The sequence below is a fragment of the Phoca vitulina genome, unplaced genomic scaffold (genome assembly GCF_004348235.1).
Source record: "Phoca vitulina isolate PV1807 unplaced genomic scaffold, GSC_HSeal_1.0 scaffold49, whole genome shotgun sequence".
In the NCBI taxonomy this organism is placed as follows: domain Eukaryota; kingdom Metazoa; phylum Chordata; class Mammalia; order Carnivora; family Phocidae; genus Phoca; species Phoca vitulina.
The window spans coordinates 3,286,828-3,300,465 of NW_022589752.1; the positions used below are offsets into that span (position 1 = coordinate 3,286,828).

Here is a 13,638-nt window from a genome sequence, read left to right on the forward strand (position 1 = left end):
GCAAAATGGAAATGAGTTAAAAAAAATTAACCTTTATTGATAATATATCATATGCTAAGTTCTAGACTAAGTTCTTTTTTTTTTTTTTTAAGATTTTATTTATTCATTTGACACACAGAGAGGGAACACAAGCAGGGGGAGTGGTAGAGGGAGAAGCAGGCTCCCCGCTGAGCAGGGAACCCGACGAGGGGCTTGATCCCAGGACCCTGGGACCATGACCTGAGCGGAAGGCAGATGCTTAACCGCTGAGCCACCCAGGCGCCCATAGACTAAGTTATGTGTATAGTTTCATTCAGTTCCCCCAAATACCTATGTATGATAGGTAAATTGCAATTCAGTTTCCTAACCTGTGGACTGTAGATGATAACAGTACCTACCACAGGTTAGCTCTGAGGATTGAACAAATTAGGTATAAAGCAGTTAGAAGAATGCTTGGCAAAGTTCTCTAAAAGCTACCATAGAAAAATAATATCATCCTTATTTTGTAGATGGTTTGATGAAGTTGTGACTTGTTCCAGGTCACAAAGCTATAAGGGTCAAAGTTAGGACTTAAACCAGGTTTTTTCAACTCTAATATTCTTAATAACTAATATATTGTCCTCTTTGTGAAGTTGTCACGAAGAGTATCATTGATATGTATAAAGAGCCCTGTTTGGGGACTGGCATATAGTAAACTTGTGACAAATGAGTGATACCATGTTTACTGTTGCTGTTATTATACTGTACTATTACTATTACTCTTACTACTGTAACTGCAATGACCCCTCCTCCTCCTGGGGCTGCCATTAAAGCCTTGGTCTGAAGAAGGACTAGGGGAACGGAGGAAGGTATGCATTTAGCCCTGGGATCAAGGTAAATAAACATTCAAATGAAAAGAGAGCGATTGGGTTCTTCCAGGACTTTGAGTTTTCTTCAGCTTTCAGACTATTCACATGCTGACATGTGAGCCAATGATTTTAATGTCACTGTGATCCCAATAGCATAGCATAACATTATCTTCTATTGAAGCAAATGCATTATTATTTTTTTAAGATTTTATTTATTTATTTGAGAAAGAGCCAGAGAGACAGCACAAGCAGGGGGAGCAGCAGAGGGAGAGGGAGAAGCAGGCTCCCTTGGCAGGGAGCCTGATGCGGGGCTCGATCTCAGGACCCTGGGATCATGACCTGAGCCGAAGGCAGACGCTTAACGACTGAGCCGCCACCCAGGCGCCCCTGCACTGTAAAATTCTTTTTTTTTTTTTTAATTTATTTATTTGACATAGAGAGACACAGCAAGAGAGGGAACACAAGCAGGGGGAGCGGGAGAGGGAGAATTAGGCTTCCTGCTGAGCAGGGAGCCCAATGCGGGGCTCGATCCCAGGACCCTGGGATCATGACCAGAGCTGAAGGCAGACGCTTAACTGACTGAGCCACCCAGGTGCTCCGAAGCAAATGCTATTATTAACTGGCTATTATTTCAGACATACTTCAATGAAGTGCCTTTGTGTAGTGGAGAGAGCGCATTTGATCAAATGTGCCTTCAGTTCGGAACCTTTGTAACCCAATACTATTTTATTGTCTTTTAATAGACACTGCTCTTTCCTCCCGTCCTGTAACCACTGTGAAATCCGTTAACTTTAGACAAAGTGAAAGGTAAGTTCTTCACATGGCATGCTCACAGTTCTTGCTTTTCTGCTGAATTATATTGGAATAAATTTTTTTGTCTTATCCTACAGCACATCTGCTAATGAGAAGGAGGTGGAGGTGAGTTTTTTTCCCTTTAAGTTAAAAAAAAAAAGTGTTTCTGATTCCCTTGTCTATCGTCACTTCATACTTTTGCACAAGCTGTGGGTATGTTTGGTGTCTGGCGGGCTTGGCAGCAACTAAGTACAGGTAAAGCTGATGCATGCCAGCATTATGTTGCTGGGAGGAGAAAGAAATCGCTCAGCATAATCTGGTATTAAACTGAAATATTTCACTACAACCAATTTTCTCCCCCTCACCCGCACATTATTTTGACAACAGGCTGAATTTCTCAGATTATCTTTGGGATTTAAGTGTGACTGGTTCACCTTGGAGAAAAGAGTGAAGCTTGAAGAAAGATCACGAGACTTGGCAGAAGAAAATTTGAAGAAAGAAATCACTAACTGTTTAAAGCTGTTAGAGGTGAGAATCCTAACAGTTGGGAACTACACATTTGATGATCATATTGTTAATAATGTTTTCAAAATTATTATTATTTTTTTAAGATTTTATTTATTTATTTGAGAGAGAATGAGAGACAGCATGAGAGCGAGGAGGGTCAGAGGGAGAAGCAGACTCCCTGCCAAGCAGGGAGCCCGATGCGGGACTCGATCCCGGGACTCCAGGATCATGACCTGAGCCGAAGGCAGTCGCTTAACCAACTGAGCCACCCAGGCGCCCAATGTTTTCAAAATTAGATACAAGTTTACTTGTGTGACTAAAACCAACACCAGGTACCAAGCCCTGCCTGACTCAAATGTAAATTAATAGGAAGTAAGAATTCAGGATCAGGCTAAAATAAAAGATTCACTAATAAAACAAATGCCTTTTGAAGGCATTGTGAGTCACCTGCCTTCTCTGGACATTCAAATAGGTTTCAGGCAGAAGAGTCATCATGCAGGAAACTGAGCAATAGGAAATAATATCAATTTTAAGCTTCAAAGAAGAGAATCAAAAGACTATTTCCATTTAATTAACTGAAAAAAGAGAATGGTGATTGATTTTAGTCTTCTCAGGTGATGGGCAAGCCCTCTCTAGGTACATAGGTAACAACTACTATGTTTCCATTTCGTGAAATCTCCATAAATATAAAGATGGGTTGGAAAATTAAGAGGGTTATTTTTGGAAAAAAAAATAAAACTTGAGAAACCATATTCTTTTTTTTTATTGTCGTAAAAAACACATAACATCAAATTTACCATATTAACCATCTTAAGTGTACAGTTCAGTAGTGTTAAGTATGTTCACATTGTTGTAAAACAGATCTCTGGGACTTTTCCATCTTGCATACTGAAACTCTGTACTCATTAAACAAGCCCCCTTTTCTCCTCCTCTCAGCCCCCGGTCACCATTTTACTTTCTATTTCTATGAATCTGACTACTTCAGATACCTCATATAAGTAAAATCATACAGCATTTGTCTGCACTGAGCAATCTCACGACCCTGAGATCACGACCTGAGCCGAAACCAAGAGTCAGATGCTTAACTGACTGTGCCACCCAGGAACCCCTACTTTTCCTTTTTTAAATGATATACAAAATTTATGGTGTTTTAGACTTGGGCAAGTCTTAGAAATTTGCTCATGGTCACACAGCTAATAAGCAGTGGCTTGTTTGCTTCCAAAACTGCTGTCCTCTTAATTCTGTCTCCACCCTAGTGGGATGGATGCTTCTCCATCAGGAAGGCCATCATCATGGATCAAAGACACAGGTTTGAAAGAAATATTCATAAGGCAGTGAAGGCATACCCATCTAGCCAGCTCAATAATGCTTTGTCATCAATGGAAGAGCAAGTAGCGTAGTCAGAGCCATGTCTAAGTCTAGTATGTTTTCACTACTTTTATTAAAAGCTCAAACCGGGGTGCCTGGGTGGCTTAGTCAGTTGAGCGTCTGCCTGCAGCTCAGGTCATGATCTCAGGGTCCTGGGATCGAGCCCCACATCGGGCTCTCGGCTCAGCTGGGAGTCTGCTTCTCCCTCTCCCTCTCCCTCTGCTCTCTCTCTCTCTCAAATAAATAAAATCTTAAAAAAAAAAGTTCAAACCATGCTCCTCATATAATACATTCAACTCATTCATAAGCATAATTTCTTTACCATTAAGTATATCCCATTCTGTTAATTGTGGAAAGTGATATAAATGTGTATGAAGAAATGGCAAATTCAGGAAGTAAGGAAGGAAGAGATTGAGATTAGATATAAAAGGTTTTGTGAACATTCGCATAGGTCTGATAGCCAACAAAGATATTAATATTTCATTATCATTCATTATTGGTCTTTGTTGCTGCTTTTCACTTTATACCAAGATAATTGAGATATGACTGTCATCTGTATTTACAACATAGTCATTGTTAGAATCACTTGCTGAATACTTGGGTTGGATATATTTTAATACTTTGCTTTCTGTGCAGTCTTTAACACCACTTTGTGAGGATGACAACCATGCCCAGGAAATTGTTAAGAAGCTGGAGAAGAGTATAATATTTCTTAGTCAGTGCACTGCACGAGTGGCCAGTAGGGCCGAGATGCTGGGAGCCATTAATCAGGTAATCTGTCTCCATTTCTTTAGCTAAATGAAATTACTAAAAGGATTTGTTTTCCCTGAGATTATGGATTACATTTCTCAGAAAAAGTTTTAAAAAAATACCTCTGTGTTGTATAAGACATACGTGTTTAATATAGAGAAAATGGAATATGCAAGTAAAAATGTAAAAAAAAAATAACCCTCTCTCAATAGCATTAGCTAGTGACAATCAACCAAATAATCTCTTCCAAATATGTTTCATATTTTCTCCTTTCTCTTCAAACCATCATCATGTCCTTTCCCATCTTCTCTGTCAAATAATGACTGCTTCCTGCCTCAGTGAGAACATTGAATCATTCAGAAGGGAACTGCCACAAGTTCCAAACCTTGTAACATCTGAACCCTCATACTTTTCCTTCCTTCCCAGTATAAAATATGAGTTGTCTCTAATCCTATCTAAGGCTAACCATCTCCCCTGCATACCAGAACCCATTCCTCCTAATTTACTTAGAATCTTGCACTCAGATTCTCCCTACTTTCCTCCATCTTTAATTTTCCCTGCTACATTGAATCATTCTCATGCGTACACAAATATGTTGTTTTTAAGATTTGTAAAAATAACATAAACACAAGCAAAATAATCTTTGACCCTTTCTCGTCTTTCTCTGCTCTCATTTATAGCAAATTTCCTCACAGAATTGTACTCACTGTCACCAATTTCTCTCCTCCCATTTGCTCTGAAATCTACCCTAAATGGCCTTAACCTACTCATTTTCCTTAGCTGACCTGCTACATTCAGCATATCTGAGCTCTTCCTCCTCCTGAAAACACTCTCCTCACTTGGCTTCCAGGTACCACATTCTCCTGTTTTTTCTCTTAACATCATGGGTCATTCCTTTCCAGGCTCCTTTCTGGGTCCCACCATTCTCCTTGGCTTCATAATATCAATGGGCCCCAGGGCTCCACCCTTGTATATGTGATGTCCATCTTCCTTCAATCCCCATACCATTCTGTGTGGTCAGTTGATGACTCCCAAATTCACATGCTTATCCTAAACCTTTGCCATGAGTTCCAGACTAGAATATACTACTATGGATGCAGCATTTCCATTTGAATGTTTGACAAACAACTCAAACAACACATACAAAAATGAACTGCTTATGGTACCTCCAAAACCTATTCCACACATGATCTTATCTCTGTCAAAGCTGATCAGATTGAAAATCCTTGGGAGTAATTCTCAACAATTTTCTCTCACACTTTACCTCTAATCCTACAGAAAATCATAATTACTCTACCATCAGAATAAATCCTATTTACTCTACCATCAGAATTCAACCATTTATTTCCTTCTCCACTGCTACCACCTTGAGCTAAGCTACCATTCTGTTTTTTTGCAGATTAATACAATATCTTCCTAAATGGTCTCCCTGTTTCCATTTAAACTCAGTACTCCTGCAACATAGTCTGTTCTCCATAAAGCAGCCAGAATAATCCTTCTAAAATGTAAGCTAGATCATGTTTCTTTTTGGTTCGAAGTCCTCCAGTGGCTCCTCACTTTTTTCAGAATAAAACCCCAAATCCTTATGATGGCTTAAAAAGATTTACATGATTCCCCTGCCCTCTTACCTTATGAAATTTATTTTCTATGATAATCTTCCTGAATTACTGCATTCCAGCCAGACTGGTCTCCTTTCTGTTCATGAAACATGGGAGTAAACATGCAGTTTGTTTAGAATGTGTTCAAACTTAAATGACCATCAACTTAATATAGACTCCTATGTACTTATGATGTTATATATGAATTTCATGGTAACCATAAAAACCTATAATAGATACACAAAAAATAAAGAGAAAGGAATCTTAACACTAAAGAAAGTCATCAATCACAAGGGAAGAGAGCAAGAGAAGGAGAAAGGAGGACAGAAGAACTACAAAACAAACAGAAAACAACGAACAAAATGACAATAAGTACATATGTAGGAATAATTACTTTAAATGCAAATGGTCTAAATGCTTTAATCAAAAGACTTAGGATGACTGAATGAATAAAAAAAGCAATACCCATCTATATGCTGCCTACAGGAGACACGCTTCAGAGCTAAAGACACAGACTGAAAGTGAAGGGATGAAAAAAAATATTTCATGCAAATGGAAATGAAAAAAGCTGCGGTAGCAATAATATATCAGGCAAAATAGACTTTTTTTTTTTCAGACAAAATAGACTTTTAAACAAAAACTGTAACAAGAGACAAGGGCATTACATAATGATAATGGGATCAATCCAACAAGAGGATATAAAATTGTAAATATTTATGCATCCAACATAGAAGCATCTATGCACATAAAGCAAATATTAACAGACATAAAGGGAGAAATTGACAGTAATACAACAATAGTAGGGCACTTTAATACCCCACTTACATCAACAGATAGATCAACCAGTCAGAAAATCAATAAGGAAACAGTGGCTTTGAATGAGACATTACATCAGAAGGACTTAACAGACATAAATAGAACATTTATTTTTCTAACAGAATGCACATTCTTTTCAAGTGGAACATTCTCTAGGTTAGATCATATGTTAGGCCAAAAAATAAATCTCAATAAATCATATCAAACATCTTTTCTGATCACAACAGTGTGAAACCAGAAATCAATTACAAGAAAAAATTTGAAAAGATACAAACACTTGGAAGGCTAAACAATATGCTACTGACCAATGGGCAAAGAAATCAAACAGGACGTTATAAAGACATATGAAAATGAAAATACAATGGTGTAAAATCTTTGGGATGCAGAAAAATCGGGTCTAAGAGGGAATTTTATAGTTTATACAGGCTTACTTCAAGAACCAAGAAACATCTCAGAAAATCTAATCTTATACCTAAAGGAACTAGAAAAACAAAGCCCAAGGTTAGTAGAAGGAAGGAAACAATAAAGATCAGAGTAGAGATAAATGAAATAGAGACAAATATATATATATAAAACAATGAAACCAAGAGATGTTTCTTTGAAAAGATAAGGAGAATTGGTAAGCCTTTAGCTAGACTCATTAAAAAGAGAGGCTCAAAATCAGGGTAAGAAGAAATAACAACTGACATCACAAAAATACAAAGGATTATAAGAAACTATTATAAAATATTATATACCAACAAATTTGGACAACATAGGAAATGGATAAATTCCTAGAAACATAAATCTTCCAAAATTGAATCAGGAAGATGTAGAAAATCTGAACAGAAGGATGTAATGAAATTGAATCAGTGAAGGAAACAATTGACAAATGTAAAAGGTAACCTTTGGAATGGGAAAAGATATTTGCAAATGACATATCTGATAAAGGGTTAGTATCCAAAATCTATAAAGAACTTATCAAACTCAATACCCAGAAAACAAATAATCCAGGTAAGAAATGGGCAGAAGACATGAATAGACACTTTTCCAAAGAAGACATCCAGATGGCTAACAGACAGAAGATGCTCAACATCACCCATCATCAGGGAAATAAACATCAAAACTACAATGAGAGACCACCTCACACCTGTCCAAATGGGTAAAATTAACACAGGAAACAACAGATGTTGGGGAGGATATGGAGAAAGGGGAATCTTTTTTTTTAAATTTTTTTATTGTTATGTTAATCACCATACATTAGTTTTTGATGTAGTGTTCCGTGATTCATTGTTTGTGTATAATACCCAGTGCTCCATGCAGAACGTGCCCTCTTTAATACCCATCACCAGGCTAACCCATCCTCCCACCCCCCTCCCCTCTAGAACCCTCAGTTTGTTTTTCAGAGTCCATCGTCTCTCATAGTTCATCTCCCCCTCCGATTTCCCCTCCTTCATTCTTCCCCTCCTGCTATCTTCTTCTTCTTCTTTTTTTTTTAACATATATTGTATTATTTCAGAGGTACAGATCTGAGATTCAACAGTCTTGCACAATTCACAGCACTCACCATAGCACATACCCTCCCCAGTGTCTATCACCCAGTCACCCCATCCCTCCCACCCCCCACCACTCCAGCAACCCTCAGTTTGTTTCCTGAGATTAAGAATTCCTCATATCAATGAGGTCATATGATACATGTCTTTCTCTGATTGACTTATTTCACTCAGCATAACACCCTCCAGTTCCATCCACGTCATTGCAAATGGCAAGATCTCATTCCTTTTGATGGCTGCATAATATTCCATTGTATATATATACCACATCTTCTTTATCCATTCATGTGTTGTTGGACATCTTGGCTCTTTCCATAGTTTGGCTATTGTGGACATTGCTGCTATAAACATCGGGGTGCATGTACCCCTTCGGATCCCTACATTTGTATCTTTGGGGTAAATACCCAGTAGTGCAATTGCTGGATCGTATGGTAGCTCTATTTTCAACTTTTTGAAGAGCCTCCATACTGTTTTCCAGAGTGGCTGCACCAGCTTGCATTCCCACCAACAGTGTAGGAGAGTTCCCAAAAGGGGAATCTTTCATACTGTTGGTGGTAATGCAAACTGGTGCATCCACCAAGTGGATGGAGCTAGAGGGTTTTATGCTAAGCGAAATAAGTCAGTCAGAGAAAGGCAAATACCATATGATTTCACTCCTCTGTGGATTTTAAGAAGCAAAACAGATGAACATAGGCAATAGGAAAAAAAAAAGAGCAGGGGGCAAACCATTAAGGAGACTCTCAATTATAAAGAACAAACAGGGTTGCTGGAGGGTAAGTGGGGGATGGGCAAAATGGGTGATGTGTATTAAGGAGGGCACTTGTGATGAACTGGGTGTCATATGCTAAGTGATGAATCACCAAATTCTACTCCTGAAACCGGTATTACACTCTATGTTAACTAAAATTTGAGTTTATTTTCATGTACTGTTTTAGACCCTGAATGGATATAAGCTGGCAAATTATGTTCTTGAGTTCTAGAGATTTTTTGAATTATTTCCTTTTCCACATTTTGTGGAATTTTCTATGCTTTCTTGAGTTCCTGTTCTTGGTCTGTTGGATCTCCTGAACAGGTCCTTTTTCATCTCTTTTCTGCCTTTCAATTTTTTTGCTCTAGTTTCAGGGAGATTTCCTCAACCTTACCTTGAAACTATTTTATTGAGTTATGTATTTTTGTCATATTTTTAATTCCTAGATTCTTTTTATTCTTAGCATGTAGCTTTTTTTTTATCTTGTTCTTATTTCGTGGATGTAATACTTATTAACTCTCTGAAGATATTGCTATTTCCCTTGAAGCTTTTCTGTAGTTGATCTCCTCCAGCTTGCTTTTTTTCTATGTTGCTTTTCTTTTCATGGTAGAGGGTTTCCTCTGACTAGTGATGATCCACTATATAGCTAAATGGGAGCTGTATGTAGGGTGGGGAGGGTTCTCATTGGCTCTGAGCTTCACACAAACTGGGATGTTTCACTGGGATATTCTTGATGTCAGTAGTTTTAAGACTTTTATCTTGCTACGTTAGATTCCTCAGAGGAAAATCTTCCAATTGCCTGCTTTGTGAGTATAAGCCTGGCCACCTGTGTTTGCAAGTTGGAAGGAGAAATCAGGCTAGGAATCTCAGTATTCAATATGTATACAGATTTTGCCTAAACCTATTCTTTTCTCTGTGATCCATTCACCGTCAACTGTTACTGCCCAATCCACAGGCTGTTTCTCTCTCTCTAGATATCCAACATTGATAGTCTTTTAGCAAAGTGGTGAAGGAAAGTTGCTCAGTTGGCCTGAATAAGGGAGGAGATCTGCAGATCTAATCACTTTTTCTGCAGGTTTTCAACCATTTCTTCTGTTCACATACCTACCTTCACATTTAATTCAAGAGGCACCATTAATTCCTGAGCCTGTATGGCTTTCTGTGGTGCAGCCCAGGTTGCTTGTAGGCTTTTCCTACTTTTTCTTAAGGTTCAGGTTTTTCAGGCCTTAGTCATTCACCACTAGTCCTACTACTAGCAGGCTTTCAAAATTTCATTATATCCTCTTCTATTTGTTCTGTCTTCTTTTAAAACAAACAAAACCACTTCATTGTAATTTTAGCGAGATTTGGGGATGTAGTGAAGATAGATGTATGTGTCTAATCATTTTTTAACTGGATATCAAGAATAATATTTTCAATGTAAATTTACTCTTTTTTTCTACTAGGAAAGCCGAGTTAGTAAAGCAGTTGAAGTGATGATTCAGCATGTAGAAAACCTGAAGAGAAGGTATGCCAAAGAGCATGCTGAATTAGAAGAACTGAAACAGGTTCTTCTGCAAAATGAAAGGTCTTTTAACCCTCTTGAAGATGAAGGTAATAAAAGTTTAATGGTATCAGTTATGTTTTTCTAAGATTCTCCTCTTTCATTCTCTTACTAATTCTTATTATGTCTTTAGTATAAAACTCTTAGGTTAAGGTTATGTTAGAATAATAACTCATCCTGTTATTTATATAGCCCCAAGTAAAATGTAAGTTAGAAAACAGGTTGGGACACAAGGAGGATTCTTTGATAATGACACCAAAAATTCATTAAATTAATTTAGATTGCTGAGATGAGAGAATATATTTCATCCAACCCATTGAGTTGACTCTAATGTTCTCCTACTCAGGGTATGTTAGAATTGGCTCTTTCTCCACACACAAAGCAAAGCACAATAAATTAAATGAGCCACTCTCATCAACAATGGTTTTCTATTTCTTGAAGAAGGAATGACTCTGGCATAGTAAGCTGGCAGACGGATTGGAAAATAAGGACACATCTGAGACCATGGGAAATACCTTAAAATATAAGGTTTATATAAATCTTGTAATAGTTTTATTTTAAATAATGTGAACTTTTCTGAGCAGAATTATTTTAATGATCTCTTCCCTTTTATAGGAAAAGTAATCATATTTGATAACCTTCTGATCTATAGTTTTGGATTCATTTATTCAGCCTATATCCATGTGCTGGGTAAGCATTGTGGACATATATAGTGACATAGAGGACAGTATTCAGATGGTAATTGTTATGAGTCACCAAATGATAACCAGATATTTTTACTGTTCAGTAGTCTCTAGGGTCTTAAATATTTCTGACTATTGCTTTTCTTTGTTAAGAAATAAGACCATTGCAATAAATTGCTTATGTAATTCCTCAAATGTGCAAATGTGTTTTTCCTTTCAGATGACTGCCAAATTAAAAAACGTTCATCTTCCCTAAACTCCAAGGTAATCACTAGTTGACTTAACAGTCTATCAAGTGTTACAGATGAGATGGTTTTAAAATATTATTTGAAACAACACGTTTTTAAATGTAAATCATGTATATTTATGTAGATATGCATACGCATGTTTAAGTTTATATATGTATACTTTTATACTTCTTACTATATTTATACATCATTTAAGTTTGTCTGAAAGTAAGAGGAAAGCCAGATAGTTTCTCTCTCATGTAAAACTGGAGATGGAGATAGGCAGTCCAAAAATGGTAGAGTGGCTTCACAAAATCCATAGAGCCCAGTCTCCTCTTGCTGCTTCATCACCCTCAGCGCTCTGCTTCCACCTCATGGTCTAGGGTGGCTTCATCAGTACAGGGGGCACCAAGTTCTGGGCATTACATCCAGTCACATTCTAAGAAAAAGGAAGACATAAAAACAAGTGTTCCCTCTACCTCTAATGACAATTCCTAGAAGTCCCAAATAACATTTCCTTGTCATTCTTGGTTGAAAGACTAGAAAATCCATTTTTATTTCTGGAGGCTTTGTGCCTAACTGAAAATCAAGGTGTTCTTTACCAAATAAAAAGGGGGGGAAATGGAATATTGGAAGTCAACCAGCAGTTTTTGCCAATTTGAAAATCAGAATTTCACAGAATTTTTGAGCGAGAGACTTTAAAATCATTCCATCCAAATCTCTTTTTCATAGATGAGGAAAAGCACTTTCACAGAAGTTAAGTGATTAGTAATGATCATGCAGTAACAGAACCATGGTGAGAACGCAAATTTCTTGGATTGCAATTTGATATTCTTGATACTCAGCTAACCTATGAAATTAGGAATGGAGGTTTAAGAAAATGATTCACCTTAAGCTTCTTTAGCTTATTTCCTACATTTAATATATTTTTTATTTCCTGAAATTGTACTTAAGCTTTAAGAATCACAGTAGTATATAACATTTTCCTATGCAAATCTGAGGCTGATAAATAAACACATCCATTTATCAAAATATCCCGCCCATCTTTAAATGTCTTAAATGGAAAAAATGAAACCATGAAAAAAACAGCTAGAAAGTAGGTGCACATGTATCTCCTCTTGAGTTGGGAAAGCCTCAGCATAAAGTAAATGATAGCAAAAGAAAGATTCAGCTGCATTAACAATGAAAAAAACTTCTGCCAGAATTATCATTAATATGGACAAAGATCATATAGTTCCCAGAGCAGATATATACATGATTATTCGCATAAAAAAAGTGTTCAATGTCACCAGAAAACTAAACAAGAAACTTTATTTGGCAAAAATTATACTCATCCAGTCTTGGAGAAGGTAGAGTATAAATTGGTACAATATTTCTGGAAGGCAATTTGGCCATAACAAAATATGTCTATGGGTTAACTCAGCAGTGGTCAAATGCAGGGATGTGTACGTACAAGGATATCCATTAGTGTCGTATCCAATGATAAAATACTGATAGTTTTCTAAATGTACCTTTGCCCTCTTCGGGTAGCCATCTTCTCTCCGAAGGGTGACCATTGCCTCTTTGCCCAGAAATATTGGAAATGCAGGAATGGTAAGCAAATTCCTAAGTGTTCTTAATCAAAAGCAAATTCATTTTCATATAACAGAAACATAAACTTCACTAAAGTCGTATTTCATTATTTCTTTAACATCTGAAATTTAAAGGTGGCTGGGATGGAAAATGACCGATTCAGTAGGAGGTCAAGCAGCTGGTAAGTGTAATTTTAAGGTTGCTCTTTGGGAACCCTACTATTTTATAATTGACTGAAGTAGATGTTTGCAATAAGTAATAAAGTAACATTTGATTTGCACAGGGTATATGCACAATAATTATACAATAGGTGTATAATCATGAAATTTTATTATGAAGTGAGTGTGCCAACAAAAAATAGAACATATAATTTTTGTATTAATTTAGGTAGTAGGAAATAAATTGATAATGGCTACAGATGTATTTAATTTGACAAGTGGCTATAATCATCTTTACTTAGGCGTATTTTGGGATCAAAGCAGAGTGAACACCGTCCCTCATTACATCGATTTATTAGCACCTATTCCTGGGCAGATGCTGAAGAAGAAAAATGTGAACTAAAGTAGGTAAAGCTTGGTGTGTGTGTTAACCTGACGTGAGCTGGGAAATAGTGGGGATCACTTTTATTCTATGGAAATGAGATAATGCTGCATTATTCAAAACAGAATTAAGACT

The 13,638-nt window shown here is 37.0% G+C and overlaps 1 protein-coding gene across 5 annotated transcripts in view; it reads left to right on the top strand.

The window, feature by feature from the left end:
* The window catches only part of LRMP (lymphoid restricted membrane protein), a 45,494-nt gene that overhangs the window by 28,516 nt on the left and 3,340 nt on the right, over nucleotides 1-13,638 (top strand). For all 5 annotated transcript variants that reach the window (XM_032432627.1, XM_032432623.1, XM_032432624.1 and 2 more), the window contains 9 exons: nucleotides 1,571-1,634; nucleotides 1,718-1,745; nucleotides 2,007-2,147; nucleotides 4,131-4,265; nucleotides 10,384-10,531; nucleotides 11,385-11,428; nucleotides 12,922-12,984; nucleotides 13,098-13,144; nucleotides 13,424-13,525. In XM_032432627.1, the coding sequence (XP_032288518.1) occupies nucleotides 1,571-1,634; nucleotides 1,718-1,745; nucleotides 2,007-2,147; nucleotides 4,131-4,265; nucleotides 10,384-10,531; nucleotides 11,385-11,428; nucleotides 12,922-12,984; nucleotides 13,098-13,144; nucleotides 13,424-13,525 (772 nt within the window). The remainder of the gene's footprint in view (nucleotides 1-1,570; nucleotides 1,635-1,717; nucleotides 1,746-2,006; nucleotides 2,148-4,130; nucleotides 4,266-10,383; nucleotides 10,532-11,384; nucleotides 11,429-12,921; nucleotides 12,985-13,097; nucleotides 13,145-13,423; nucleotides 13,526-13,638) is intronic.